The 25,414-nt window shown below is 43.7% G+C and overlaps 1 protein-coding gene across 2 annotated transcripts in view; it reads left to right on the top strand.

Annotated features, from left to right (window-relative positions):
- The window catches only part of LOC134341300 ((E3-independent) E2 ubiquitin-conjugating enzyme UBE2O), a 138,869-nt gene extending 122,936 nt beyond the window's left edge, over positions 1-15,933 (top strand). For both annotated transcript variants that reach the window (XM_063039177.1, XM_063039178.1), the window contains exons 16-18: positions 4,822-5,025; positions 6,186-6,243; positions 14,728-15,933. In XM_063039177.1, coding sequence (XP_062895247.1) covers positions 4,822-5,025; positions 6,186-6,243; positions 14,728-15,464 — 999 coding nt within the window. In that variant the 3' untranslated portion in view covers positions 15,465-15,933. The remainder of the gene's footprint in view (positions 1-4,821; positions 5,026-6,185; positions 6,244-14,727) is intronic.
- Positions 15,934-25,414: the final 9,481 nt, after the last annotated feature.

Genomic DNA, 25,414 nt, shown 5'->3' on the forward strand with positions numbered 1-25,414 from the left:
AGCCTTTTATAAAACCTGTTTGGTCCTGAGAAATAATTTTAGCTAGAATATTCTCCAGTTGATTAGCCATTATTTTTGAAAGAATTTTAGCATCCACATTTAATAGTGAAATAGATCTATATAAAGCGCAATCAGTAGGGTCTTCATCTTTCTTAAGAATTAAAGAAATAGAAGCTTCATAAAACATGGGAAGTAACTCTCCTCACAAAAAAGAATCTTTGAGCATTTCCAACATATATGGAGAAAGCAATTCTTCATATTTTTTATAAAATCCTACAGAAAAACCATCCAATCCAGAAGCTTTACCAGATTGCACTGAAAGAACAGCTTTCTGAATTTCCTTTTCAGTAATAGGAGTATCAAGAGTTTGTTGATCTTCAACAGATATTCTAGGAAAATCAATCTTTTGTGAAAAGGCATTCATTTTAGAAGGATCAGCTGGAAACTGAGATTTATAGAGTTCACTGTAAAAGTCCTGAAAAATTTTATTAATGTCTTCATAATTACAAGCTAAACAACCATCTCCCTTACGAATTTTTAAAATTTGTCTTTTAGCTCCAGCTGCCTTTAATTGGGATGCTAATAGCTTATTATTTTTGTCTCCAAACATATAAAATTGACTTTTTAATTTAAGCAAATTTCTTTCAATAGGATAAGTTAATAGTAAATTATATTGTGATTGAAGTTCAACCCCTTGTTTAAATAAATCAATGTTAGGAGAGACTGCATAAATATTATCCAAGTCTTTAATTTGTTTTGAAATTTTATCTAACTCTATTTTTGTCTGTTTCTTAAGCTTAGCTAAATAAATTATCTGACCTCGCAAATATACTTTGTGTATCCCGTATAATCAATTTCGACGCATCTCCTGTATTATTAAAAAGAAAAAAATCTTTTATCTGAGTCTCAATAAATTTGACAAAGTCTGAACTTAAATTTTCTGGAAAACGCCAAGGCAAATTATGATCGGAATCAGCGATAGCATCATATTCACATTTCTGGACTTTGGATAAAAATTGGAAATCAGCTATAAAATAATCAATTCTTGAATATTTATTAAGAACATGTGAATAAAAAGAATAATCTCTTATCATTAGGATGTAAATTTCTCCATATTTTGATCAAACCATAATCAATTAAAAAAAAGTTAATAAATGTTGATGAACAACTTGGAAGTCATTGATTGGTTGAACTCTTGTCAATCAAAGGATTTAAACAACAATTAAAATCACTACCTATTAACAACATATATTCATTTGAATCTGGCAATAAACCAAATACACTTTAAAAAAAAAGGATCATCTACATTAGGTCCATATAGATTAACCAGGACAATTTTTCTATTCGTGGTGTAGTTTTTGTCAGGATACTGACTCACTAACAGTTGGGCCTTCTAGATGCAGGTGTATTGTTACTATAATCAATTGAAACACCTTGACTGCATGTGATGATCTCCATTTAACTAATTATGTGACTTCTAAAACCAGTTGGCTGCACCAGTGATGATTGGTGGTCATATTAAAGGGGGGGGTGAATACTTACGCAATCAATTATTTTGTTTTATGTTTGTAATTAATTTAGATCACTTTGTAGAGACCTGTTTTCACTTTGACACGAAAGAGTCTTTTTCTGTTGATCAGTGTCAAAAAAGTCAAATTAAATCCACTGTGATTCAATGTTGTAAAACAACAAAACGTGAAAACTTCCAAGGAGGTGAATACTTTTTACAGGCACCGTAGTTTTGGATTTTGTTGTATCTGCCTCAGCCACTTTGTCTGCTAGCTCATTCCATGTGCAGACCACCTCGAGTTAAGTTGTCCTTCATGATTTTATACATCTTTTAAACCTTGTTTCTCTTGAACACACACCCTCTAGTTTTTGGTTTCCGTCTGTGATTAACACCTGTCACAATTTTATACACTTGTAAGGTAATTCCTATCAGTGTCCTGTGCTCCACAGAACAAAGCCCTAGCCTGCCCGTCTTCTCCCTATAACTCACACCGTTGAGTCATAGCAGTGTTAAAGTCAAATCTGAATAAAACTCGGGAGACCAGCGTCTTATCATCACCACAGTTTATTGCACACTCTCCTGCAGGAGTTTGAGACCCAGTTGTCAAAGGGAAGGCACGTAAGTACTGCCACCATCTGGCAAGTGGACTCTCTTAGTCAGGTTACAGCCATATATTTATACATAGTAAGCCCCATACATTATTATTGCAATCTGTTATTAGAACTGGTACGCCCACCAAGTCTGTTGGTGCAAAACTTAATTACTTAGATAAGAGAGTCCACTAAATCAAGGTTTGATTACAGATGGATGTACTGTCCAGTCCTTATCAGTTATTCTCTTTGTAAGGCCCGGACTTAATTACAGACAGATGTTCATTCCTGTCCTTATCAGTGAGTCCTCCCCTCCCCTACTCAAACGAGGGTACAATATATAATTTATCAAATTCTCAATGTCTCTGCTAATTAGGAGAGAACTAGCATAAGCCAGTTTTTTTAACTAACTGCTAAAGACAGTTTACTTCAGTTCAAAATTTCCTGTTCAGTCCCAATTATTCTTTTAGCCAGAGGTTACCTTGGTTCAAAATGATTTTTTTTGTCCTCAACTCCTCAGCAGCATCGTTGTTAATATAGAACATAGAATAGTACAGCACAGTACAGGCCCTTCGGCCCACAATGTTGTGCCTACCCTTAAACCCTGCCTCCCGTATAACCCCCCCACCTTAAATTCCTCCATATACCTGTCTAGTAGTCTCTTAAATTTCACTAGTGTATCTGCCTCCACCACTGACTTAGGCAGTGCATTCCACACACCAACCACTTTCTGAGTAAAAACCCTTCCTCTAATATCCCCCTTGAACTTCCCACCCCTTACCTTAAAGCCACGTCCTCTTGTACTGAGCAGTGGTGCCCTGGGGAAGAGGCGCTGGCTGTCCACTCTATCTATTCCTCTTAATATCTTGTATACCTCTATCATGTCTCCTCTCATCATCCTCCTCCTCTCCAAAGATTAAAGCCCTAGCTCCCTTAATCTCTGATCATAGTGCATACTCTCTAAACCAGGTGGCATCCTGGTAAATCTCCTCCGTACCCGTTGCAATGCTTCCACATCCTTCCTATAGTGAGGCGACCAGAACTGGACACAGTACTCCAAGTGTGGCCTAACCAGAGTTTTATACAGCTGCATCATTACATCGCGACTCTTAAACTCTATCCCTCGACTTATGAAGACTAACACTCCATAAGCTTTCTTAACTACCCTATCCACCTGTGAGGCAACTTTCAGGGATCCTCTCTAGACTGTTCCCAATTTAATGTCTTTCTTATAAGCAAAGCTGTACACAGAAGAAATCTGATAGAGTGGAACACTGGAGAAAGAGAAGGAGAGGGGCTGGGGGAGATGATAGGCAGGTAAGAAGAAGAAGGGGAGGGAAAATAAAGTTGGAGTCTACCTAGATGGAATATGAGGTGTTGCTCCTCCACCCTAAGGGTGGCCTCATTGTGGCAAAAAAGGTGGCCATGGACCAAAATGTTGGAATGGAATTAAGATGTTTGCCCTCTGGGAAATTTGGCTTTTGGTGGATGGAGCAGAGGTGCTCAACAAAGCAGTCCCCAACTTTAGGTTGGGTCTTACCAATGTAGAGGAGACCACACTGAGAGCACTGGATACAATAGCAGATTTGCAGGTGAAATGTGCCTCAACTGGGAGGACTGCTTGGGGCCTTGAATGAAGGTAAGGGAGGAGGTGTAGCACTTAAGCAGCTTGTAGGAAGTGCTGGGAGGGAGATTTGTGGGTAGGGAAGAAAGGACAAGTGAATCCTAATGTGTGGGCCAATTCCCAGCAGAGAGTGGAAGGTAAAGATGTGTTTGTTGGTAGGATGCAATTGGTGTGTTGGATGCAGAGGCTCAGGGGGTCATAGCTGAGGAAAAGAGAAACTGCATCCCTGTTAAGGTGGGATGGTGGATGATTGCAAGTGTCTAGGAAAGGAGATGATGTGGGTGAGGGCAGCATCAATGGTAGAGGAAGGGAAACCCTGTTCTTTGGAGGTGGAGGACATGTCTGATGTCCTGGAAAGGAAAGCCTCATCCTGAGAACATTTGCAGCAGAGATGAAGGAACTGAGAAGGAAATAGCATTTTTACAGCAGACAGGGTGGGAAGAGGTATGATTTCTGAGTTATTGGGAAGAAATATAGTGAAGAGAGCTGTTAAATGATGTCAGTATACAGTGCCTTCAGAGATGGAGAAAGGGGAGGGAAGTTTCTGAAATAGCCAAATGATCTTAAGGGCAGGGTGAAAGTTGGAGGCAAAGTTGATGAAATTGGTGAACTCAGCATGGGTGCAGAAAGCAGCACTAATGCAGTGTTCAATATAGTGCATGAGAAGTTGGGGAGCATTACCAGGAAGGCTTGGAACAAGGGATGACCATCCCTAATTAACCTTGTCTATCAAGATGCTGATTGTTTCTGTCCCTCAAAATACCCTCCAGTAACTGAGCCACCACTGACGTCAGACTCATCAGCCTGTAGTTCTCTGTCCGTAAGTAATGGTACCGCATTAATTGCCCTCCTTTCTTCAAGAGCTTCACATGTGGCTTAAGATGAAGCAAATATCTCTGCAAGGAACTCTGCAATTTCTTCTCTAACTTCCCACATTCTTGAAGAAGCACTTGGTTGGCCCGTGGGAATTTATCCACTTTGCGTTTGAAGGCTCTCTCCTCTGATAATTTTTCTGTTGGCCAAGACATAATTACTCACTACCCTCATTTTTTTATAACTGGATTTGAGACTCCTAGTAATTTACGTTCTTTCCGTAGGATCTGTTCTCAGCTCTAATCAAAGGGCCAACACGGACTCCATATGATGATGGGTTGTTTCTGTTTGATATTCAGCTTCCTAATGTTTACCCTGCAGTTCCTCCACTTTTCCATTACATTTCTCAATGTAGTGGGCGTCTCAACCCCAACTTGTATGATAATGGCAAAGTCTGCGTAAGTCTTTTGGGCACATGGATTGGAAAGGTATGCACTTGATGGAAATGACTCATTATTTGTAGGTAGCATTTGGTAAGATTTTCTACTAGATTAGTTTCTTTTGACAGAAATAGTTAAAGGAAAAACCAAGGAGCTATGGTTATTCTTTAAGCAGAAGTTAAGAGATTTGATATGAATTCAATCATGAAAGGTTTTAACAGCAAACTATTTCAGCAGTAACGAGTGTTAGCCACTGAACATAACAGACAAGACTGAAGGCAGCACTAAGGACTTCATTATAATCTGAAAAGTATTGTCTGAATGGCTAGTGGAATCTGGCATGGTATTAAATTAAATGTATGAAGACTTGAATATTTAGAGTCTACAGAGAAAAGGCAGTTGGATGAAGTGGCTAGCTCTTTTAAAGTCCACTGAGAAAGGGCAGTGAGTCTAATGGCTAGCTCTTTGAGAGAGCTGCAATAGGTACAATAGGTTGAATAGCCTCCATGCACCAGACATTGGAGTGATTGCAATTGGTAATGATCAAAACTAAAAATACTGCTAAATATTTGCTTGTAGCTTGGTTGTCAGCATACTTGCGTCTGAGTCAGAAGGGTAAGGAGTTCAGAAATTATAGTGCAAAAACACATGCTAGCATTGAGGGGTAAGTGCATGCATTGCACTTCCTCCAGGGATTGCGGAACGTCTCATAGCAGTATTTTGAAATCGGGAGGTTTCTCAGTTCTATGTTAAGGAGTAAAAAGCAGTAAGAATTGGAAATGTACTATTGCTTGAACTAGGAAGTGGTACCATGAAAACCACGAAGAGGAGCTAAAAGACAAGATGTTGTATATCCTTTAGTTAAATAGGAAAGTGCCAAGGGAAGGAAGGAACTGAGAATTAATTTAAAAACATTGTAAAATAAAGAAAGAGAAAACAGGCACTTTTCTCTACTAATAGAGTTGCTGATGATGGGTGGATCGATCTGGGATTCAATGTGTTTGAGCAGTGCCTTTAGGCCTTCTGCTGTGTCCAGCATAGCCATCGACTGAATGCTGGTCTGGTAATGATTAAAGCATGAGATTGAAAGGGAGTCTTTAATCCTGTCAACCATAATATCTGCTCTGATTTGTTTCCATGTGCTATTTTTTAGGAATCACTATTTATCTGTATTCTCTTCACAATTTCATGCTTTGACTTTTATTTAGGGAACAGAGAGATGGACAACTAAATCCAGTCTTTTGCAGGTGCTCATATCCATTCAAGGTTAGTGCTGAGAAATGTTGATCTACAAATGTAGTTATTGTTATGTTTTACTTGAATGCAGCAGAAAGGAGTGACTGAATGCTTGTGGATTTTGGGCTCCTTTCGAAGCAGGCTTTTTCACTGGTCCAGATTCTCTGTTATTTGGATTCTTATGGGTTTCCACTTACAAGTACAATATTCAAAAGACATTTAATATGTTTGTGGATAGCAAAGGGTTAAACAGATGTGTGTCAAACATAAGCAAATGGCAGTAGCTCAGAAAGGCACCTTGGTTGAAAGACATGGGTCAGAATTATATTATTTGACATGAACTTGGTGAACCCACTCCCCTCGGCTAAACTTGCTCCATCATCCTCTATGTATTTTTCCCCCTTTGTCTGTCCCCATCTATCATTTATCGGCCTCTTTCTCCCATTTCTATTTCTGGTCCCCTTCCCTACCTTCACACTATCAGACCATAAGACAAAGGAGCAGAAGTCGGCCATTCAGCCCATCGAGTCTGCTCCGCCATTTTATCATGAGCTGATCCATTCTCCCATTTAGTCCCCCGTCTTCTCACCATAACCTTTGATGCCCTGGCTACTCAGATACCTATCAATCTCTGCCTTAAATACACCCAATGACTTGGCCTCCATTGCCGCCTGTGGTAACAAATTCCACAGATTCACTACCCTCTGGCTAAAAAAAATTTCTTTGCATCTCTGTTCTGAATGGGTGCCCTTCAATCCTCAAGTCATGCCCTCTCGTACTAGACTCCTCCACCATGGGAAGCAATTTTGCCACATCCACTCTGTCCATGCCTTTCAACATTCGAAATGTTTCTATGAGGGCCCCCCTCATTCTTCTAAACTCCAAGGGATACAGTCCAAGAGCAGACAAACGTTCATCATATGTTAACCCTCTTATTCCCAGAATAATTCTAGTGAATTTTCTCTGAACCCTCTCCAGAGTCAGCACATCCTTTCTTTAATAAGGAGCCCAAAACTGCCCACAGTACTCCAAGTGAGGTCTTACCAGTGCTTTATAGAGCCTCAACATCACATCCCTGCTCCTATACTCTATTCCTCTAGAAATGAATGCCAACATTGCATTCGCCTTCTTCACTACTGACTCAACCTGGAGGTTAACCTTAAGGGTATCCTGCACGAGGACTCCCAAGTCCCATTGCATCTCAGAACTTTGAATTCTCTCCCCATTTAAATAATAGTCTGCTGGTTTATTTTTTTTGCCAAAATGCATAACCATACACTTTCCAACATTGTAATTCATTTGCCACTTCTTTGCCCATTCTTCCAATCTATCCAAGTCTCTCTGCAGACTCTCTGTTTCCTCAGCACTACCAGCCCCTCTACCTATCTTCGTATCATCAGCAAACTTAGCCACAAAGCCATCTATTTCATAATCCAAATCGTTGATGTACAACGTAAAAAGAAGCGGCCCCAACAAGGACCCCTGTGGAACACCACTGGTAACCGGCAGCCAACCAGAATAGGATCCCTTTATCCCCACTCTCTGTTTCCTGCCAATCAGCCAACGCTCTATCCACGTATGTAACTTTCCTGTAATTCCATGGGCTCTTATCTTGTTAAGTAGCCTCATGGGTGGCGCCTTGTCAAAGGCCTTCTGAAAATCCAAATATACAACATCCACTGCATCTCCCTTGTCTAGCCTACTTGTAATTTCCTCAAAAAATTGTAATAGGTTTGTCAGGCAGGATTTTCCTTTAAGGAAACCATGCTGAGTTCCGCCTATCTTGTCATATGCCTTCAGGTACTCCATAACCTCATCCTTGATAATCGACTCCAACAACTCCAAACACCGATGTCAAGCTAACAGGTCTATAATTTTCTCTTTGCTTCCTTGCCCCCTTCTTAAATAGCAGAGTGACATTTGCAATCTTGCAGTCCCCCCGAACCGTGCCAAAATCTATCGACTTTTGAAAGATCATCACTAATGCCTCTGCAATCTCCACAGCTACTTCCTTCAGAACACGAGGGTGCATTCCATCTGGTCCGGGAGATTTATCGACCTTTAGATATTCAGCTTCCTGAGTACTTTCTCTGTCATAATTGTGACTGCGCACACTTCCCTTCCCTGCCACTGTCAAGTGTCCGGTAAACTGCTGATGTCTTCCTCAGTGAAGACTGATGCAAAATACTCGTTCAGTTCCTCCACCATCTCCTTATCTCCCATTACAATTTCTCCAGCATCATTTTTTATCGGTCCTATATCTACTCTCACCTGTCTTTTACTCTTTATATACTTGAAAAAACTCTTTGATATTATTTGCTAGCTTCCTTTCATAGTTCATCTTTTCCCTCTTAATGACCTTCTTAGTTTCCTTTTGTAAGCTTTTAAAAACTTCCCAATCCTCTGTCTTCCCACTAATTTTTGCTTCCTTGAATGCCCTCTCCTTTGCTTTAACTTTGGCTTTGACTTCTCTTGTCAGCCACGGTTGCATCCTTTTTCCATTCGAAAATTTCTTCTTTTTTGGAATATATCTGTCTTGCACCTTCCTCACTTCTCGCATAAGCTCCCAATCTGCCCGAAACATCGGCTCTATTCTTTTCGATAGATTTCGCCTGGCCTGTTGAGTTGCTCCAGCACTTTGTGTTTGTGTAGATCTGGCACCCCACCTTCATCTAAATCACCTCAGTCTCCTGTCTTACCTCTCACCTTCTGTATATGATAATCCTTTAAGAGATGGGAGCAGAATTAGGTCATTTGGTCCATATGTCTGCTCCATCATTGATTATCTCTTAATCATTAATTAATCATGGATGATTATCTTTTCATTCTGATTCTCGTCTTCTTCCTGTAACCCTTAACCCCTTTACCAATCAAGAACTACTTATCTGTCTTAAATACACCCAATGACTTGGCCTTCACAGCCCCTATGACAACAAATTCCACAGATTCACCACTCTCTGGCTAAAGAAATTCCTCATCTGTTTTAAAGGGTTGTCCTTTTACACTGAGACTATACCCTCTGATCCTAAACTCTCCTAATGGACAGACCCACTCTATCCTGGCCTTTCTGAATCTAGCAGTTTTCTATGAGATTCTGCCACCCCTCCACCCCTCTTTCTTCTGAACTCCAGTGATTACAGGCCCAAAGACATCAATGTTACTCATGGATTAAGTCTTTAAATTCTGAAATTATTCTTGTAACCCTCTGTGCCCTCCCCAGGCCAGAATGTTTTTCCTTGGATGTGGGCCCCAAAGTGCTGACCAACTCACCTCTCCACTCTGTCTTGCTTGTAGTGTTTTAACCCATAATGTTGACAACTGCTTTCCTCCCATAAACTGCTGACTTAGTCATAGTCATACTTTATTGATCCCGAGGGAAATTGGTTTTCGTTACAGTTGCACCATAAATAAATAGTAATAAAACCATAAATAATTAAATAGCAATATGTAAATTATGCCAGTAAATTATGAAATAAGTCCAGGACCAGCCTATCAGCTCAGGGTGTCTGACCCTCCAAGGGAGGAGTTGTAAAGTTTGATGGCCACAGGCAGGAATGACTTCCTATGACGCTCAGTGTTGCATCTCGGTGGAATGAGTCTCCGGCTGAATGTACTCCTGTGCCCAACCAGTACATTATGTAGTGGATGGGAGACATTGACCAAGATGGTATGCAACTTGGACAGCATCCTCTTTTCAGACACCACCGTGAGAGAGTCCAGTTCCATCCCCACAACATCACTGGCCTTACGAATGAGTTAGTTGATTCTGTTGGTGTCTGCTACCCTCAGCCTGCTGCCCCAGCACACAACAGCAAACATGATAGCACTGGCCACCACAGACTCGTAGAACATCCTCAGCATCGTCTGACAGATATTAAAGGACCTCAGTCTCCTCAGGAAATAGAGACGGCTCTGACCCTTCTTGTAGACAGCCTCAGTGTTCTTTGACCAGTCCGGTTTATTGTCAATTCGTATCCCCAGGTATTTGTAATCCTCCACCATGTCCACACTGACCCCCTGGATGGAAACAGGGGTCACCAGTACCTTAGCTCTCCTCAGGTCTACCACCAGCTCCTTAGTCTTTTTCACATTAAGCTGCAGATAATTCTGCTCACACCATGTGACAAAGTTTCCTACCGTAGCCATATACTCAGCCTCATCTCCCTTGCTGATGCATCCAACTATGGCAGAGTCATCAGAAAACTTCTGAAGATGCCAAGACTCTGTGCAGTAGTTGAAGTCCGAGGTGTAAATGGTGAAGAGAAAGGGAGACAAGACAGTCCCCTGTGGAGCCCCAGTGCTGCTGATCACTCTGTCGGACACACAGTGTTGCAAGCACACGTACTGTGGTCTGCCAGTCAGGTAATCAAGAATCCATGACACCAGGGAAGCATCCACCTGCATCGCTGTCAGCTTCTCCCCCAGCAGAGCAGGGCAGATGGTGTTGAACGCATTGGAGAAGTCAAAAAACATGACCCTTACAGTACTTGCTGGCTTGTCCAGGTGGGCATAGACATGGTTCAGCAGGTAGATGATGGCATCCTCAACTCCTAGTCGGGGCTGGTAGACGAACTGGAGGGGATCTAAGTGTGGCCTGACCATAGGCTGGAGCAGCTCCAGAACAAGTCTCTCCAGGGTCTTCATGATGTGGGAGGTCAATGCCACCGGTCTGTAGTCATTGAGGCCGCTGGGGCGCGGCGTCTTCGGCACAGGGATGAGGCAGGACGTCTTCCACAGTACAGGAACCCTCCAGAGCCTCAGGCTCATGTTGAATACATGGCGAAGTACCCCACACAGCTGAGGGGCACAGGCTTTGAGCACCATCCGGGCCTGCAGCCTTGCTTTCTTCTAGCAGAGTGTTTATTATAATCTCTCTCTTACATTCTGTGCCCTGCCTAATGGGTTTCCTATATGCCACCTTTGCCGCTCTGTGTCCCTGTGCTGATACCTTCAAGGGTACTTTGATTCTGACAGTGAGGTACCTCTGTCCCAAATCCCTAAAGGTAGCAACATAGAAACATAGAAAATAGGTGCAGGAGTAGGCCATTCGGCCCTTCGAGCCTGCACCGCCATTTATTATGATCATGGCTGATCATCCAACTCAGAACCCCGTCCCAGCCTTCCCTCCATACCCCCCTGATCCCCGTAGCCACAAGGGCCATATCTAACTCCCTCTTAAATATAGCCAATGAACTGGCCTCAACTGTTTCCTGTGGCAGAGAATTCCACAGATTCACCACTCTCTGAGTGAAGAAGTTTTTCCTAATCTTGGTCCTAAAAGGCTTCCCCTTTATCCTCAAACTGTGACCCCTTGTTCTGGACTTCCCCAACATCTGGAACAATCTTCCTGCATCTAGCCTGTCCAATCCCTTTAGGATTTTATACGTTTCAATCAGATCCCCCCTCAATCTTCTAAATTCCAACGAGTACAAGCCCAGTTCATCCAGTCTTTCTTCATATGAAAGTCCTGTCATCCCAGGAATCAATCTGGTGAACCTTCTTTGTACTCCCTCTATGGCAAGGATGTCTTTCCTCAGATTAGGGGACCAAAACTGCACACAATACTCCAGGTGTGGTCTCACCAAGGCCTTGTACAACTGCAGTAGTACCTCCCTGCTCCTGTACTCGAATCCTCTCGCTATAAATGCCAGCATACCATTCGCCTTTTTCACCGCCTGCTGTACTTGCATGCCCACTTTCAATGACTGGTGTATAATGACACCCAGGTCTCGTTGCACCTCTCCTTTTCCTAATCGGCCACCATTCAGATAATAATCTGTTTTCCTATTTTTGCCACCAAAGTGGATAACTTCACATTTATCCACATTAAATTGCATCTGCCATGAATTTGCCCACTCACCCAACCTATCCAAGTCACTCTGCATCCTCTTAACATGGGATAGATAAGATAGTTAAGGTCACATATGGGATACTGCCTTCATTAGTCACAGTATAAAATATAAAGGTTATGGTACGACTTCATAAAATGTCAGCTGGGCCATAACTAGAGTATTATGTTCAGTTTTGAATGCAAACCTATAATGTGGGAATGTTGCTGCAGCCATTTGAAAATTAGGCAGGGCGCATTTGATGTCTTATGTAAAGTACTGGGAGTTACAAATTAAGGATAGATTTGGGTCACTGATCATCCATGCTCTCATTGTATGGCAGAACAAGCTTGGGCTAAAGAGCCACCTCTGGTCACTCAATTCTAACTATTTTAAATTAATTGTCCATCTGTGGTGATTGCATATGCTGCAGCCATAGTCCTATTTTGCTCCTGAAAGTGATTGGGAATTTAACAAAATATGTTGACCAGATGTCTTAATGGATAGGCGACAATATCAATTTCATGGTTTCATGCAATTCTATTTTTTTTGCAAGGCTGCATCCTCAGGCCCTTACTATACTCCCTATACACTCACACTGTGACTGAGTTCTGCTCAGCTTCATTTACCAGTTTTACAGTTGACATCACCATTGTGGGCAAACTTTTACACAACAAGATGGAATACAGGAAGGAAATGGAGCCTAGTGATATGGTGTCAAGACAACAGATTGTCCTCAGTAAGACAAAGAAGTGGGTCATTGACTTCAGGAAGTAGGGTGGATTCTGTATCAATGGTGCTGGGTGGAGATGGTTGAGAGCTTCAGCTCCTAGGTGTAAATATCACCAACATTTGTCCTGGTCCAACCACATAGTTGCGAGAACTTTTTATTTAAAAAAGAAAAAGCACATCGATGCATTTACCTCTTCAGGCTAAGGAAATTGAAAGTTCTTGAAGACTTGCCAGTTGTTACAGAGGCACCATTGAAAGTATCCTAACGAGATGTATCACAGCTGAGTATGGCAACTGTTGTCCCCAAGACTGAGGAAAATTGCACGGAGGTGTGAACGCGACCCAGTCCAGCATACAAACTAGTGTCCACACTATTGACTGTCTATATTCCCTATACTCCTCCACCCCCTGGCCTGGGTAAAGCAACCAATGTAATCGGGGATCTCTCTCCTTCACCTAGTCATTCTCTCTCTCTTCCTCCTTCCATCAAGCAGTTTATACAGAAGCTTGAGTCTTGTGCCATCAGTCTCAAGGATAGCTTTTATCCTGATGTTATCAGACTCTTGAATATGCTAAAAGAGAAATTCTTGTGATCTCCCAGTTGGCCCTTATGCTTTGCTTGTCTACCTGCACTGCGCTGTGTGTGTAACTCCATAACTTTTCAGAATCAAGTTTATTATCACTGATATGTCATAAAATTTGTTGTTCTACCTTCTGTTTTTTCCTTTTTACTATGTTGATACAATTCTGTATGGCATGATAGAACCATAGAAACGACAGCACAGAAACAGGCCTTTTGGCCCTTCTTGGCTGTGCCGAACCATTTTCTGCCTCATCCCACTGACCTGCACATGGACCATATCCCTCCATACACCTCCCATCCATGTATCTGTCCAATTTATTCTTAAATGTTAAAAAAAGAACCCGCATTTACCAACTCGTCTGGCAGCTCATTCCATACTCCCACCACTCTCTGTGTGAAGAAGCCCCCCCTAATGTTCCCTTTAAACTTTTTCCCCCCTCACCCTTAACCCAAGTCCTCTGGTTTTTTTTCTCCCCTTGCCTCAGTGGAAAAAGCCTGCTTGCATTCACTCTATCTATACCCATCATAATTTTATATACCTCTATCAAATCTCCCCTCATTCTTCTACGCTCCAGGGAATAAAGTCCTAACCTATTCAACCTTTCTCTGTAACTGAGTTTCTCAAGTCTCGGCAACATCCTTGTAAACCTTCTCTGCACTCTTTCAACCTTATTTATATCCTTCCTGTAATTTGGTGACCAAAACTGAACACAATACTCCAGATTCGGCCTCACCAATGCCTTATACAACCTCTTCATAACATTCCAGCTCTTATACTCAATACTTTGATTAATAAAGGCCAATGTACCAAAAGCTCTCTTTACGACCCTATCTACCTGTGACGCTACTTTTAGGGAATTTTGTATCTGTATTCCCAGATCCCTCTGTTCCACTGCACTCCTCACTGCCTTACCATTAACCCTGTATGTTCTACCTTGGTTTGTCCTTCCAACGTGCAACACCTCACACTTGTCTGTATTTAACTCCATCTGCTGATCTGTCTGGAATGCATGCATGCATGCACACAATTTTTAGACTGAATCTTGGTATCTGTGACAATGATGTATCAATTCCAGTTCATAGTTTTGTCCCCACACCCTCATTTAAAAATAAGCTTCAGTATCACTAAAGTAACCCTCTGTATAACATTTCAGAAGTTTCAAATAAATGCTTTTTTAAAACAAAATTTAAATGAAAGCTGCATGTTTTTGCCTATGATGTTGGAGTTGTGTGAAATGCTTGTGAAAGTTGTGTTTGGTGCCTATATAGGATTCAATATCATTATAGAAGTATATAATCTATGCAGCAGGTCTTTGTATTTTCAAGACTTTTCATTGTTACTTCGTCTACATTGTGTTATTGATTCTGCAGGATTGATCCTGGTGAATGAGCCCTATTACAATGAGGCTGGGTTTGACAGTGATCGTGGCCTGCAAGAAGGTTATGAAAATAGTCGCTGCTACAATGAGATGGCTTTGATAAAACTGGTACAATCTATGACACAGCTGATTCGCAAACCTGTGGAAATATTTGAACAGGAAATAAAAGAGCACTTCTATACCAACGGCTGGCGCCTTTTAAACAGGATGGAGTCTTGGCTGGAAATTAATGAAATGATCCAAAAAAGTACTGAACTTAGTGCTGAAGACCTGTCTGTTAATAGCTGCTCTTCTGAAGTGGCAGATGGGCAGGTTGAGCATGTTTCACCATCTCCATCACAGGTGCTTGCTCAATCTGAGGCCACCAAGGAGCCAGGAATGGAGAGTTCTGAAATGCATGCAAGCAGTATAGAGCAGAGGTTGTTGGCAGAAGCTAGCCCTGAGGAAAGTATGTGCCTCGATATGAATTCCACTGAGCAATTACAGGCGGCAGCTGAACCCTCCTCTTTAACTGCAGAACAGAAGGCTTCATCGCAGGCTATTGTCAAGCCAAAAAGACGGCGAAAGAGTTATAGGAGCTTTCTTCCTGAGAAGCGTGGTTACCCTGATATAGGTTTCCCTCTGTTTCCCCTCTCTAAAGGCTTTGTGAAAAGCATCTGTGGCTGTCTACAGCGATATAAGGAAGCATTAATAGAATGTGGAATTCCAGAGAGGAGGGAAGAGAGATGAGCACTGCATCTGTGCCGCAGGTTTACAAAGTTTTCTAGACTTTTGATAATTATGTAATAAAGCAAAAAGATAGTGTGCCAATGAGAGCTGCTGGCTTTTTGTATCTGAAGTGGAGTAGGATTAATGTGTATCCAGTGAGGGAGAGAAACTGAAGCCTGAGCATCTTATCGCATGTTACATATGGTCAATTGCATCCCTGCTGATAAATGGCTGCAGTATGAGACTAAGATGTAAAATATTGATAAATGTTTCTCCCACTAACAAAGTGGAGTTTATAGCTTGATGTATACACTATTTAATCCAGATTTAAATGTCTACATGCGTGGACCTGTATTAAGTTCAGAATGCTTGATTGCTTCCTATTTATGTAGAAATTGTAAGAGTGCGTGCTTTATTTTTTAAAATTTATTTTTGGTTGCCTTATACTAGTGTAATATAAGACTTTACAATTAAATCGGCCTTAAGATGTCACTGAATTTGGGTTTCTACATTTTTTGCTGTTTAGTGATTGTTACAGTATTCCAGTAACATTGTACCTGCATCTTGATCACTGAGTAGTAAAGTCTTTGGGGGCTAAATTGAAATTCTGCACTGGTTGGTCAGATAGAGTGGATTTGCTATGGGGAATCCATGACTATTAATGTCACTACAGACAATTTTTTAAAAAACTTGCAACTCCAGTGACAGGCTTGAAATGGTTAAGGAGATGCAGCTGTATTAAGTGCACCCTGAGATCTCCTGAGGAGGACCCTGCCATTTACTCTGTCCACACCATAACGTACATTATTTCACACTTAACTAGATTAAATTCCCATCTCCCACCACTTTGCCCAAGTTTTCATCTAATATGATTCTTAGGCAACCTTCACTACCTATAACTCCACCAACTTTCATGCCAACAGTAAATTTACTAATCGAACCACCTACACTCTTCCAAATATGTCAGGCAACAATTCTTCAATATCAATGTAAACCATCGGTTGCATACTTGTAGTCCAAGTACACCCTTCCATTACCTGAGACATTGGTTACTTGTAGTCCAAGTTGCAGCCCTCCATTACCTGAGATTTTTCCCCCAAGCCAATGTTGTATCCCAATTGTCCCAAATGGCAGGAACTGGGCATTCCTCATCAGCAGTGTTGGAACAGAAATTTAAATATGTTTCTAAGCAGTTAGGGTGGGAGCAAGGTTTGGGATCCATGCAACCTTCTAGGACAGGGATGACCTGGAACCAATACCCTGGCAGGAAGTTTTGCTGATGCTACCCAAGAGTGTTGAAACTAGTTGTGAAACAGGGACAACGTCCTCAGCCATCTTCCCTCCTGTCTTATCCCAACACTAGCCCAAAAGACCTCGACCCACACTAGTGGCCATCACAATACCTCACTGCCCAGTGTTCCCTAGAATCTACTCCCAATTCCACCCTCCTGACTGGCTGATAAGTTGAACAACATGGCTCCTTATCTTTAGCTCAAACCCAAACATGCTAAAAGCAGAACAGATTGCTCTTACTGAACTGCTAAAAAGAAATACCTACAGCTTAGCAGTAAAAATCTTAACCAGGGCATTACACTCTTCCTCCCACCAAAAATAGTCATGCCCTCATGACTTTGAAATTTACCAACCCATTATTAACAACGGTTTTCACAAGAACTTTGTTAATGTCATGACCTCCTTTCCATTTATAAATGGTAGGAGGAATAGATGCAACATCATTTAGCCTATTTGGGGGTTTCCTGACTCTTTAAGCCCTCCTTATCCCATCCACCTTTGGCTGAAACTTCAACCACCCCTTGTGATCCTTCCTGCCTACTAGAGGGTGCCTCCTCCTGTCTATCATTTGTGTCTTCCAGCGGCTCAGCCCCCTCCTCTGCTCCATGACTGAACTCAGCTTCTTAAAAGCAGTGCTGAACACAGATCAAAGTTGCTGGTGAACGCAGTAGGCCAGGCAGCATCTCTAGGAAGAGGTATAGTCGACGCTTCAGGCCGAGACCCTTTGTCAGGACTAACTGAAGGAGGAGTTGGTGAGAGATTTGAGAGGGGGAGGGGGAGATCCAGAATAATAGGAGAAGACAGGAGGAGGAGGGATGGAGCCAAGAGCTGGACAGGTGATTGGCAAAGGGGATATGAGAGGATCATGGGACAGGAGGTGCGGGGAGAAAGACGGGGGGGGAACCCAGAGGATGGGCAAGGGGTATAATCAGAGGGACAGAGGGAGAAAAAGGAGAGTGAGAGAAAGAATGTGTGTGTAAAAATAAATAACGGATGGGGTACGAGGGGGGGTGGGGCATTAGTGGAAGTTAGAGAAGTGGATGTTCATGCCATCAGGTTGGAGGCTACCCAGGGTTGAATTGAGAAGGTTATCAAAAGCTCCAGCCTTTTCAACCGGATCCAAGCAGACCAACACTGGTGTGTCAATCGTCTCAGTTACTCCAAAGTCTGCTTCCGAAAACTCCAGTTCAATGGCAATTAATCATCATATGGATACTCACCAGTATTAAGCTTGTGAATTTCAAGACTACAGAGTGGTGTCAATTGTAAATGTGTTAAATACCATTTGTAAAAGGATCTGTAAAGCAAAGTAACTTTAGATTCTGTCAAGTATAGCTTAACATAAACACCTTCAATTCATATGGTTACATCAGAGCTTGGTCCCACTAAACCTTAGGGAATAGTATTTTGAACTTAAGTATTTCCCTTTATGCACTGATAAGAACATATCCTCTCCAAAACGTCAGCCCATCCTTTACTGGGTCCCTCCATAGCTTTACCTCTTTCCTTCACTGTTTGATTAATCCCTGATTTACTTTTCCAAGATTTTCCTGTCCTTCACACTCCCACTTGAAATGTCCATCTTCTCCACAGTTGTAACAGAAAATACCGGTCACTTCCCTGGTCAAGGAACCCGCTCAGTAGCAGCCCTTGCCTTGATATACCCCACCAGTGGGTCCGGCTTCCTTTCAGCCTTGTCATGCTCGGTGGCAGCACCAACCGATACCATCCAAAAGTACCTCGGGCCTCAGATTTTTCACAACATCCTGCAAAATCCCAGCTTGTGTGGCATCAGGTTGCTTTAGCAACAGAGGTTACTACCGAGGACTTTGCCCTGCTGACAGAGGCCTCCCGCTCCTCCATCGCGTTTTCCTCCTCTCTAATTTATGAGTAATTCAGTAAAAGATGGAGGAGGGGCCATCTTGCAGATCATCTGAATTTGTAGAGCATTTGCATCATTTGACACCTGCTTTTCACATCTTGCTCCATCCTCTCTCAGACAGTTGAATGACCCCTTTGTGGCACCGGGTGTGCAGCAGCCTGAAAATGTAGACAGACAACTACTCTCCTTCCTCCTGAAATGTGTTCCTAAACTTCATCCTTAGATCAGCTGCACTTCCAGCAGTGCCAAAAACATCTTCCAGAACTTGCAGGTAATTAGCTGATGTGGCTAATGGATTTTCTGGCTTGGGGAGCCTCACAATATCAGCTGCCGGGCCTTTTAAGCTCTCTACCAGTCTCAGTATTTTTCATATGATCTGAGCACTGCCATTTATTCATCCAGTAACTGAGATGTCTGCTCAGCCCAAGCCTCATATGCTTCCCCATCAGGTGTGGGCTTGACCTCAGAAAAGACTCAGCCTCCAATAACCTTGGCTCTCTGCAGATATACAAACACTTCAGCATTTATCAGCTAGTGATGTAATAGCCAAAACAAGCTCAGAATTTAAGTCCACCGCTGAAGGACTCTTCAGACCTTTCATATCAGACAACTCCTTCCCCTCACTCCTGCAGAATGGAGGACAACTTGTCTTTGGTCTGCTCTCCCCTATGGGAAACTTGACTTCCAATCTGGCCCTCTCGCCTACACTCCCCTCTTCTCTAAAAGTATGGACAGCCCCGCCTCTCCAGGCACCCCAAGCATAACAGGCAGATCCACTTGCGTCACGTCATAGCTAGTCTGAACTAAAAGGACATTTTTGCCTGCCATTCCATCATTGTAACTTTCCCTAATTCTGGAAAGTAACTTCAAGCTCTTATCAGCAATTCATCTGGATTGCAGATAGCCACCCTGCTCAAACACAAACCTTAGTTTCGAGTAACCTCTTTGAATTGCACCACAAAGCAAGATCTCCTTGGATCCCATGCCTTATTACTTTCTGAATGAGCATCGCATGGAGTACCTTATCAAATACCTTATTGAAATCCATATACACTACATCCACTCCTCTACTTTCATCAATATGTTTTGTTGCATCCTCAAAGAATTCGATCAGGTTTGTAAGGCATGACCAGCCCTTGACAAAGCCATGCTTACTATCCCTAATCAGATTATGCCTCTCCAAATGCTCATAAATCCTGCCTCTCAGGATCTTCTCCAACAACTTGCCCACCACTGAAGTAAGACTCACTGGTTCATAATTTCCTTTCTTGAATAAGGGAAAAACATTTGCAACCTTCCAATCCTCTGGTACTTCTCCCGTCCTTATTGATGATGTAAAGATCACTGCCAGAGGCTCAGCACTCTTCTCCCTCGCTTCCCACAGTAGCCTGGGGTACATCTCATCTGGTCTCTGCGACTGATCTAACTTAATACCTTTCAAAAGCTTCAGCACATCCTTTTACTTTATGTCTGTGCTCAAGCATTTTAGTCTGCTGCAAGTCATCCCCATAATTGCCAAGGTCCTTTATACCAGTGAATACTGAAGCAAAGTATTCATTATGTACTTTCACTATTTTCTCTGGCCCCATGCTCATGTTTCCACTATCGTTCCTGAGTGCTCCTATTCTCACATGGTTTATCCTTTTGCTCTTCACATACTTATAGAATGCCTTGGGGCTTTCCTTGATCTTGCTCACCAAGGCCTTCTCATGGCCCCTTCCAGCTCTCCAAATTTCCTTCTTGAGCTCCTTCCTGGCACCCTTGTAATTTTCTGGAGTTTTAACAGTACCTAGTTTCTTGATCCTATCATAAGCTTTTCTTTTCTTCTTAATTAGATCTGAGCGGATTGGTGATAATATCTCCTCCTCGCTGATGATCAACACTGGTGCACCTCAGGGGTGTGTACTTAGCCCACTGCTCTACTCTCTATATACCCATGACTGTGTGGCTAGGCATAGCTGAAATACTGTCTATAAACTTGCTGATGATGCAACAGTTGTTGGCAGAATCTCAGATGGTGACAAGAGAGTGTACAGGAGCGAGATATGCCAACTAGTGGAGTGGTGTCACAGCAACAACCTGGCTCTCAATGTCAGTAAGACGAAAGAGTTGATCGTGGACTTCAGGAAGGGTAAGATGAAGGAACACATACCAATCCTCATAGAGGGATCAGAACTGGAGAGAGTGAGCAGCTTCAAGTTCCTGGGCATCAAGATCTCTGAGGATCTAACCTGGTCCCAACATATCAATGCAGATATAGAGAAGGCAAGACAGTGACTATACTTCATTAGGAGTTTGAAGAAATTTGGTAATGTCAACAAATACACTCAAAAACTTATGTAGATGTACCATGGAGAGCATTCTGACAGGCTGCATCACTGTCTGGTATGGGGGGTGGAGGTGGGGGGCTACTGCACAGGACCGAAAGAAGCTGCAGAGGGTTGTAAATTTAGTTGCCTCCATCTTGAGTACTAGCCTACAAAGTATCCAGGACATCTTCAAAGAGCAGTGTCTCAGAAAGTCAGCACCCATTATTAAGGACCTCCAGCACCCAGGGCATGCCCTTTTCTCACTGTTACCATCAGGTAGGAGGTACAGAAGCCTGAAGGCACACACTCAGCGATTCAGGAACAGCTTCTTCCCCTCGCTAAATCGACATTGAACCCCTAGACACTATTTCACTTTTTTAATATATATTATTTCTTCTTTTTGCATTAGTGTTATTGCCCCCTTTCTGTTTCTGACTTCCACCCACAATGATTCAGTAGACAATCCCTCCATGACTTCCTCTTCTGCAGCCCTGATTAGCAGTGCCACTCCCCCACCTCTTTTGCCTCCCTCCCTGTCCTTTTTGAAACATCTAAAGCCCGGCATACTCAGCAGCCATTCCAGCCCCTGAGACACCCAAGTCTCTGTAATGGCCACAACATCATAGTTCAATGTATCGTTCCATGCTCTAACTTTATCCGCCTTGTCTATGATACTCCTTGCATTAGAATAGACATATCTCAAACCATCAGTCTGAGTGCATTTTTGTTCTATCATCTGCTTATCCTTCCTCACAAACTCCCTACAAGCTGACTCGACATGTGCTCCTACCGCCCCATCCTCTGCCTCTTCACTTCAGTTCCCAACCCCTGCAAATCTAGTTTAAATTCTTCATTCTTAGAGCAATTACACATTATTCAGTGAATCCATTTGCGGACGATAGCCCCCATAACGAAACCCCTGTTTTTTTGCCAGGTGTCTCGACAGATGCAGTTCGTTAGCCCCTCGCTGACAACCACCGGACTCAGCGGTGAGATGACTTGGGTCCCACCAAACTCAAGTTGAGATGTCTTGTCCACTCGAACCCCAATGTGTATGAACGCTGTGTATCTACTGCCCCCATGCAATTGTCTGTGGGCAAGAAAAAGCAGATCGTACACTGCACACAATTATGAAAAAAAAGTATATATAGAAATGTCAGCTTTATCAAACAGCAGAGAAAAGAAAATAAACAACATTAAAATGGCCTGTTACAGTTAACCCAGTCCAAATGCACACAAAAGTTGGAGCTCATCTTGAAGGATTGAGGGATGACTGTGCAAACACCTGGATGACAACGAGTTAGAGGAGTTAAAAGGAGACAGCTTTATAGAGTGAGCTTCAGAGGAACGGGCAACGGAGTAGAGGCAAACAGAATAGGAGGGCTTTGGCTCAACGGGGCCTCAGTGATAATGCGTCGAGGCATGATCGATTACCTGTGAAGAATAGAAACAGGAAGCATGTCTGGGCCGGTGTTCTGTATTGGGTGTCAGATATGGGAAGACCAGAAGACTCCCAGCCTCCCTAATGGCCACATCTGTGCCAGCTGCGTCGAGCTGCAGCTTGATGACCTTCGTCTGGTTCAGGAGAGTGAGGAGGTGATAGAGAGGAGCAAAAGGCAAGTAGTCATATTGGGGCCTCGAGAAACAGATAAGTGGGTAACAGTCAGGAGATGGAAGGGCAAGAATCAGATATTAGAGAGTACCCTTATGGCTGTCCCCCTTAACAATAAGTACTCCTGTTTGAGTACTGCTAGGGGGGGGGGGCAGGGGTGGCCTACCTGGTGAAAGCAACAGTGGCCACGTCTCTGGCACAGAATCTGGCCCTGTGGCTCAGAATGTCACAATGGGGTGCTGGGAACGGACCCAAATGCAAGACACAGACACTGAAGTACAAGGAATAGGACTTGACTAGAGTAGGGACATGACAGGATTCAGACCAGGAGCAGGGACAAGAATGCAGAGTTGGGCAAGGGAAAGCAGGACCTGGACTAGGAACCATGGACTAGGAGACAAGGCATGGACTCCGAGCCTGAGACTGGACAAGGACCCAGAATCTGGGTCTTGCCTCGGGCTCGGACCCCAGAACCAGGCAAGGACATGACATGGCTTGAGGTTTGGGGTCTAGGGTCTTGAGCTTGGCTCAAGATCCTCGAGGCTTGGGGTCTTGGGTCTTGAGCTTGGCTTGGGATCCTCGAGGCTTGGGTTCTTGTATCTTGAGCTTGGCTTGGGATCCTCGAGGCTTGGGTTCGTGGAGCTTGGCTGCTGGATCATCGTCTTGAAATGTGGAGGCTGATAACTCAGAGGCTGGAGCTGAGAGACAGACTGGGAACTGAACACCAACATAGAGCCGGGACTTATCCTTCAACAAGCCAGGACTCATCTTTAACACAACACTAACATGAGACAGGAAGGAACATAGACATAGAGCCGGGACTCAACTTCATCTCCACACCATGGTGGGACAAGTCCACCTGTTGGGTAACGGCAAGACGGCCTGACTTACCCCACGGAGGTGAGGAGAAGACAAGACATGACCGCCCCCCCCACCCCCCCGCAGGGCAACGGCAAAACAGCCTGACTTACCCCACCGAGGGGAGGACAAAAAGAGACAAACGCCAAAGAACAACAGACAGTTCCATCTCTGCTCCAGGGTAGCTCCAAGTCTCAGTTCAGCCAGCAACCTCAGCTGGCTACGGAAACAGCTGGATCCCTATCTAGCACGGAGTGGCTGGCAGCCACTCAGCTGGCCCGGGAAACAGCCGAATCCATCCCACAAAGACTACTCCAACAAGTGGCAACAAGGCTCCATGAAGCAGTGGTCCTCCAACCAGGCCTAGAGATCACAAATGGTTTCACTAGCCTTCCATCAGCAGGTTGCTCCAAGAGGGACTGACAAGAGAAACCAGCAGCCCACACTCAATCCCAAGGCTACTTATATTGCAAGCCCAAAGATGGGAATCAGGTGCCTTTGATTTAGTCAAACAAGGGACAGCTGGAAGACCCAGAATCCTGAGTCCATGGACCGGACCGTGAACTGGAATGCAGACTTCACGGACCGGACCATGACACAGAAGAGTAGGAAAAGGAAGAGGATGGCAGCAATAATAAGGGACTCTATAATTAGGGGGCCAGACAGGTGAATCGAGACGCAGGAAAGAAACGCGGATGGAAGTTTGCCTCCCAGGTACCAGGGTCCAGGATGTTTCTGATCGTGTCCACGATAACCTGAAGTGGGAAGGTGAACAGTAAGAGTTTGTGCTACATATTGGTACCAACGACATAGATAGAAAAAAGGAAGAGGTCCAGGAAACAGACTACATGGAGTTAGGAAGGAAGTTGATAAGCGGGACCTCAAGGGTAGTAGTCTTGGATTTACAGCCTGTGCCAACGGCAGTGAGTGTAGGAATAAAGTGAGGTGGAGGATAAATGCGTGGCTGAGGGATTAGAGCAGGAGGCAAGGTTTCAGATTTCTGGATCACCGGGACTTCTTGGAGCAGGTGTGAGCTGTACAAAAAGGACGGATTGCACTTCAATCCGAGGGTCAAGATTCAGAGCAAGAGTTTCAGGGCAGGAGTTTCAGGGGTGGAGTGTCAGGGCAGGAGATTCAGGGCAGGATTTTCAGGGGTCGATTTTCAGGGCAGGAATCTCAGCGCAGCAGATTCAGTGCAGGAGATTCAGAGCAGGAGTTACAGGGCAGGAGTTTCAGCAGATGAGTTTCAGGGCAGGAATTTCGCGCTGGAGTTTCAGGGGTCGAGTTTCACGGCAGCAGTTTCAGGACAGGAATATCAGGGTAGGAGTTTTAGGGGTCAAGTTTCAGGGCAGATTTTCAGGGGTCGAGTTTCAGGGCAGGATTTTCAGGGGTCGAGTTTCAGGGCAGGAGTTTCACTGCAGGAGATACAGGGCAGGAGTTTCATGGTAGAAGTTTTAGGGCAGAAATTTCATGGCAGGCGTTTCAGGGGTCGTGTTTCAGGGAAGGAGATTCAGGGCAGAAGTTTCACGGCAGCAGTTTCGGGGCAGGAGTATTAGGGCAGGAGTTTCAAGGCAGGGATTTCTGTGCAGGAGACTCAAGGCAGGAGGTTCAGGCGTCGAGTTTCAGCGCAGGAGATTCATGGCAGGAGTTTCAAGGCGGGAGTTTCAGGACAGGAGTTTCGGGTGAGGAGTTTCGGGTCAGGAGTTTCAGGACAGGAGTTTCAGGTCATGAGTTTCAGGTCATGAGTTTCGGGTCATGAGTTTCAGGGCAGGAGTTTCAGAGGTCGAGTTTCAGGGCAGCAGTTTCTGTCCAGGTGTTTCAGGTCAGGAGATTTAGGGGTAGCGTTTCAGGGCAGGAGGATCAACAGGAGATTCAGGGCAGGAATTCAGGGGTAATGTTTCAGGTCAGGAGATTCAGGTGTCGAGTTTCAGAGCAGGAGTTTCAGTCCAGGAGATTCCGGGAAGGAGTTTAATGGCAGGAGATTCAAGGCAGGAGTTTCAGGGGTCGAGTTTCAGGG

This window comes from Mobula hypostoma (assembly GCF_963921235.1).
Source record: "Mobula hypostoma chromosome 22 unlocalized genomic scaffold, sMobHyp1.1 SUPER_22_unloc_1, whole genome shotgun sequence".
Taxonomy (NCBI): Eukaryota; Metazoa; Chordata; class Chondrichthyes; order Myliobatiformes; family Myliobatidae; genus Mobula; species Mobula hypostoma.